The sequence below is a fragment of the Juglans regia genome, chromosome 6 (assembly GCF_001411555.2).
Source record: "Juglans regia cultivar Chandler chromosome 6, Walnut 2.0, whole genome shotgun sequence".
NCBI classification, from domain to species: domain Eukaryota; kingdom Viridiplantae; phylum Streptophyta; class Magnoliopsida; order Fagales; family Juglandaceae; genus Juglans; species Juglans regia.
Genome location: NC_049906.1, coordinates 31,949,056 through 31,955,483, shown reverse-complemented (window position 1 = coordinate 31,955,483; position 6,428 = coordinate 31,949,056). Strand labels below are relative to the sequence as shown.

The following is a 6,428-nucleotide window of genomic DNA, read 5'->3' as shown; positions in this document are numbered from 1 at the left end:
AATTAGTGTAATAGTGGATTAATATGTGTACCCTTCAAAGAAATGAGACGTTAGTTTTTTTTACTAGTTCAGATCACAAGAAATAAATAATTTTTTTTTTTTACTATCTTTAAAAATATGTGATGGCATATGACTCAGTTCTACAAATAGAAAACCTGGATTCGAAAGCCCCACCCTCCTTTATCCAAAAAAAGAAAGAAAATTGCTTTATCCGATAAAGCATCCCGATGGTGGGTTTCAATAAATTTTTTAAATTTTTTTAATTTAATGATTAAGAAAATATTTTTTAATGATTTTGTAATTTTTTATTTTTTAAAAAATATTAAAGTTGATTAAAAAAATATATGAAAGTAAAGAAAATATAAACAACAATTGCACTCATTGGAGATTCTCTCGGTAAATGCCGTGCTACTCAAGAAATAAATAATTTTTTAGACTATCTTTAGAAATGTATTTTTCTTGATTTTCATGGGGAAAACAAAAAAAAAATAAAAGGGACTTCTTGATGGTAGACTAGCTTAGGAAAAGAATCTTGATTAGCATATTAAAAAAAAAAGTAAAAAAAAAACTCTTGACTACTTTAATGATGAGTGATGTCGGCAAATGGGCAGTAGTAGTTGACTAGTTGGCTCCTATAAAGATAAAGCCTAAGTAGAACAGACAGAAAAAGGCAATTAACTAGCATGCAAGCTATGTCCTCCTCGCTTCAAATTGTTCTTCTGCCACAACAAGCTGCTGTAAAACTCCGGCTTGGGATATTTTTAATTTCAGCAGCAATATTTGTAGCAACAGCAGCAGCTGAAGTATCCAATTCCAGCTGCAACAGAACATGTGGATCGCTTGAAATCCCCTACCCATTTGGAACATCCAAAGGCTGCTACTTTAACTTATCTTTTCTTATTACTTGTAAGTCCTCCTCCTCCTCTAGCACGAGTACTCCAACACCATATTTGCGTGTTAGTAACATAAAGGTATTGAACATATCATTGGATGGTGAACTGCGAGTCTCAGCTTCTGTAGCCCGTGATTGTCCACAGAAATCAAACTATAATTCCAGCAAAAACAATACCAATCTCACCCTGCAAAAGTTCCCCATCTCGTATTCGAAGAACGTGTTCACCGCCATCGGTTGCGACACTATGGGGCTCATTTCAAGTTCAGCCTCAGATAAGAATTATATGACAGGATGCGTTTCACTCTGTGACAGCATCGACAACATGGTTAACGGTTCTTGCTCTGGCATAGGCTGTTGCCAGACTCCTATTCCAGATGGAATAAAAGATTTGAATGTGTTGGCTGGGAGCCTTGAAAACCACTCCAAAGTGATGAAATTCAATCCATGTAGTTTCGCCTTTGTGGTGGAAGAAAAAGCATACAAGTTTTCCACCTTAGATCTTCAGAATATGCAGGGTAAACGTGCTTTTCCCTTGGTGCTAGATTGGGCAGTTGGGAAGCAGACATGCAAAGATGCCAAGAAAAATACTATAGAATACGCATGTAAGGCAGCGAATAGTGAATGTTACGATTCCACAAACGGTCCTGGGTATCGCTGCAACTGCTCCTTAGGCTATGACGGAAACCCATATCTCTCTCGTGGTTGCAAAGGTAATTAATGCTTTACATATGCACTAATTTGGTAATTTCATAGATCTTTTAATTTCTTTGTTTTCTTTAGGCTGAGTTATGTGATGTTCCGTCAAATCCATATTCCGAGAATATCTTTTTAGAAATATGTCAAAAGATTTATTTGAGTTGTGATGAATTTAGTAATTTGAGATTTGGATGTTTAGATGTTAGACTCAGCTTAAAATTAAACTGAACTCAATTTAGTTCAGTTGAATTTGGGAACCAAACACAGCCTTGATATAATCTCACTGTTTTTATTTATTTAGAATCAATTTTTATTTTTGTTTAGCTTATCATTTTTATTTTTATTTTTATTTTTTGTGTATAGAACATAATTATATAAAATTGTATATAGAGAAATATTGCAATGAGGATATTGCAAATTTATTGATGAATATTTAAAATAAATTAAAAGGATTAAAAAATTACTTAGATGATATAGAAAAAATAGATAAACTATATTATAAAAGTGAGTAGATAATTAAATAAAGAAAATGAATTTTAATCATGTACGTACCTTAAAAAGAAAACAAAAATTATTGAGAGGGCTCTTAGCTAGTTAGTTAGTTTTCGCTGCTAAATGACATCATATTGAAGATTTTTTGTTGGCATATACCGATGGATGTGAGTTTTGATATTGATGAGTGTTTCCAGATATTGATGAGTGTAACACTCCAAATCATGGCTGCGCTGTTAATGCAATATGTGTCAACCATATGGGGTCTTACAGCTGTTCTTGCCCCATCGGGTATCAAGGAGATGGGTGGAGAAATGGAAGTAGTTGCACTCCCGTTATTCCTAAACCAAGCAATTCTAAGAATATCATCATTGCACTATGTAAGTATATATAAATGATTTGTACAATCTTAAATTATTTGTATCTATATATTTTGCGTGTTATCAATTAATTTGTTCGAATTTTTAACTTCATAAAGACTTCCTAAATATTATCATTCGATGCAGATCAAAGAATAAAAATTAGTTAAAACGTCTCTATTTAGAAAGTGAAAACTATAGATGCCAATTGGTGTCATTCAAGTATCTGGAAGAAAGATTAAAGGCAATTGAAAATAATTTACGATTTTGGCTTTAACATCAACCACATTTGAAAGCTGTCAAAGGTAGATATATCTATGCTAGCTTATGAGGTAATCACTTATGTAAATACTTTCTAGCTCAAATATTCATTCTGTCGTCCAAAATATTGGTTCTTAATTAACTTGGTTCAAAATGATTGTAAATTGTAAAGCAGATATAATATTACTGGCATTGAGTAAACATGAAAGAGAAATGTTTTAGCTACAAGATGATTTCATAAAATTGTAAACTAACAAATTGACGTGTCTAGATGTAATACTACTTTTATTGTAAAATAGATATATTGTATCGCATGAAACCATATCAATTTGTATGAGTTTACTTTTGTGAAATTTCCTTGTATGTGTAGCACTTTTCAAAGATGGATAATGAAATATTGGATTTTAGTGACAATTTTACTTGATAATTCATTTTCTGCAGGCATCAGCATAAGTCTCCTAGTCTTGCTCTTGGGAGGTTCTTCAGTACTTTTCGGATTGAAAAGAAGAAAGCTCATCAAACTCCAAGAAAAGTACTTCCAACAAAATGGTGGCTTAATGTTACAAGAACATATTTTGAATCATGGAAGGTCTATGGAGACAACGAAAATCTTTAGTAATGATGAGCTTAAAAAGGCCACCAACAATTATGATGAGAGTAGAGTCCTTGGCAAAGGGGGCTATGGAACTGTTTACAAAGGAGTATTACCCGATAACAAAGTGGTTGCCATCAAAAAGTCCAAAGTCTGTGATAAGAGCCAAATTGAACAATTTATAAATGAGGTAATTTTGCTTAACCAAATCAATCATAGAAATGTGGTCAAACTATTAGGTTGTTGTCTTGAAACAGAAGTTCCCTTACTTGTTTATGAATTCATCACAAATGGGACTCTTTCTGACCATATTCATGATATAAGTCGTGCTTCTCCTCTTTCATGGGAAAGACGTTTGAAGATAGCAACAGAAACAGCAAGAGCCCTTGCATACCTACATTCTGAAACTTCTATGCCAATTATACATAGAGATGTGAAAAGTACTAATATACTATTAGATGATAACCACACAGCAAAAGTGGCTGACTTTGGAGCTTCAAGGTTGATAGCTCTTGATCAAACAGAAATAACCACCTTGGTGCAAGGAACTCTTGGGTACTTAGACCCTGAATACTTCCAAACTGGCCAACTAACGGAAAAAAGTGATGTGTACAGCTTTGGTGTTGTGTTGGCAGAGCTGCTGACAGGTGAAGAGGCAATTTCTACCAATAGGCCGGAAACTTATAAAAACCTAGCAATGTATTTTGTTTCTGCAGTGAAAGAGGATCGTCTACTTCACATTCTTCAGGATCATATTGTCAATGAGGCTAATATTGAGCCATTAAAGGAAGTTGCTAATCTTGCTAAAGGGTGCTTAAGGTTAAGAGGGGAGGATAGGCCCACTATGATGGAAGTGGCAATGGAGCTAGAAGGATTGAGAAATATGGAAAAGCATCCATGGGGAAAAGATAATCAAACCACAGAAGAAACAGAATACTTGCTCAGTACACCTACACTCCCTTTCAACATTGATATTGGCGTTGGTTCTTCTGCAAGTGCAGTTAGTGGACATGATAGCATGATAAACCAACTCTTGAAACCCCTAGATGATGGTCGATAAGTAGTTAAGTCCACAATAATTGATTTATATAAATCAATGAGATCCATTCATGAACTTCTACATGCCTATTAATGTTGAGTAATAATGTTGTAGACTTTACCACAGATCATTCAGTACCTTTTCTGGTTCTCTTGCTTTTACTAATTTTCTGTAATTGGATGTAACTTGTAACAGTTTTGTGTTCCTCTTGGTAAACAAATAAGTTTGATCCCATCCTACTGCCAAGAGTCTACCTTTCCCTCAATAATTCTCCATTCTTGACTATTTAAGAAAGTTAATGTAATAAAAGTTGTACAACATGTACCTGTCTTGCACAACGTACTGAGGTTTCTGGGGTAAGTACTCTTCGGTTTCGAGGTACATTACATTAGCAATTAGCATCAGTTAATTAATAGAATCGTGACACTTATCCCGGCCATGGCCATCAAGAAAATTATGGGAAAAAATTAAAAAAAAAAACGACAAGAAACTAAAACTAAACAATACATGATTAATAAAATGGGAGATCTAGAGTTCAAGTGGCCAACCCTCATCAAGAGGGTCTTCACAACCTCATGGGATGGCTCTTGTGTTCCTAATTATGTGGAGTATGCCTTATCATGGTTTTCTGCAAAGAGTGCATCTTTGATCTGAATGTAGTGTAAAGTTGGGTTTAAACATGAATTCGGAACCTGATACATTAGTCTCTCTTTTTATTCGAATAAATTAAGATGTACATAATTATTGCCCATATTTGAAAAAGAAAATTTTGAATTTGCACATCTCGCCTCACTTTTCTTTGATATCGGTTGGGGAATCTTTGACAAGTTATTGAACCCATGATATAGATCTACGCCCTCTCCATTGTTTGATGAAGTACTAAAGATGACTTGCATGTTGAACTTATGATTCTTCATCTCAAATAAATTAGGTCTAATGTAGCTTCCCATTTGAGGATTGAACCCCGTTTCGACCAAGAACTTGCAAAGGCCATAACAATGAAAGCAAAGTCAAAGGCAAGTTGCCATTAGCAAAATTGTCTTTGCCTTTCATGTTGAGCTAACATGGCCTATAATCCTTGAACTTGGAAGCAAAGTCGGAGACAAGTTCCTCAGTAGGTGCTCTTTCATGCATGCTTCATTGGAAAAATCGATTCTTGAGTTTCGCTTGCTTCTTGGTTTGATTTGTGTTGTATAGATTTTGTTATTTTTTTTATACGTGAAGAAACACTGAGCATTTTTGGTTTTTCATATGCTCTTTGTGGGTATAAATTTTAGTCTTCAAAACTTGATTTTACCTTTCTAAAAACTAAAAGGAGGAGTTTTGACTAGTAATTATTTCTCTAAATGTTTCCAGGAGTTTATTGTGGGTTCCAAGTTCCTTGCACATATCATAATTAGGTATCCAAAAGATAAAATGAGATAGTTTTGGATAAAAGTTGAAAGTTGATTAAAATATTGTTAGAATATTATGTTTTACAATTATTATTGTTTTAGAATTTGAAAAAGTTAATTGTTTATTATATTTTGTGTGTAAATTTTAAAAAGTTATAATAATTAGATGAGATGAGATAAAATGAAATGGAACACTTTCACTATCCTCCTACTCTCTTAATGGATCACTGCCCTCTTTTTAATCCGTACATCAGTTTGCTTCCGTCCCTTATACAACTTCTGTTGTAATTTTATTTTTCCGAACCATCACCATATGTGGCTTCCTTGTGATCTAACAAATTTTTTGTACAAACATTACTCAATTCCAGCACTGCACGAGCTGTGGCGCCTCGTTCATCGGTAAAGGACCTAGCAAGGATTCATGGTGCCAAGGGTGCTACACCTAGGATTTAGGTTGAGACTAGACATGCCATGTTCACAAATAAGCGCACATGTAAGTGAATGGTCGTTATAAAATTGTAGCGGAATAGTAAAGGTTAAGTACTATTTGTACTAGAGTTTAAATCATAAGAAGATTCATTCAATAAACACCCAAATATCCATATGTCACTTCATTTTCTAAAATAATATACAGATGCAATTGTTTGTTCCTTAAATCCAAATACGACAAACCGATCATAGTTGGCCATCGGACTTAGTA

At 34.0% G+C, this 6,428-nt stretch overlaps 1 protein-coding gene across 1 annotated transcript; it reads left to right on the top strand.

Annotated features, from left to right (window-relative positions):
* The first annotated feature begins 658 nt into the window (after positions 1-658).
* LOC109019816 (putative wall-associated receptor kinase-like 16) lies at positions 659-4,624 on the top strand. The gene is made up of 3 exons (XM_019002192.2): positions 659-1,605; positions 2,281-2,463; positions 3,145-4,624. Exons 1-3 carry the CDS (start codon positions 684-686, stop codon positions 4,353-4,355), a joined length of 2,316 nt encoding a protein of 771 aa, XP_018857737.2. The 5' UTR covers positions 659-683; the 3' UTR covers positions 4,356-4,624.
* The last annotated feature ends 1,804 nt before the right edge of the window (positions 4,625-6,428 follow it).

Excerpts from the sequence above, each read along its gene's own strand:
- LOC109019816 (XM_019002192.2), top strand. The coding sequence starts at position 684 with ATGCAAGCTATGTCCTCCTCGCTTCAAATTGTTCTTCTGCCACAACAA. Across the intron at positions 1,606-2,280 it reads TCTCTCTCGTGGTTGCAAAG|ATATTGATGAGTGTAACACT; the intron begins GTAATTAATGCT and ends GAGTGTTTCCAG. Across the intron at positions 2,464-3,144 it reads GAATATCATCATTGCACTAT|GCATCAGCATAAGTCTCCTA; the intron begins GTAAGTATATAT and ends CATTTTCTGCAG.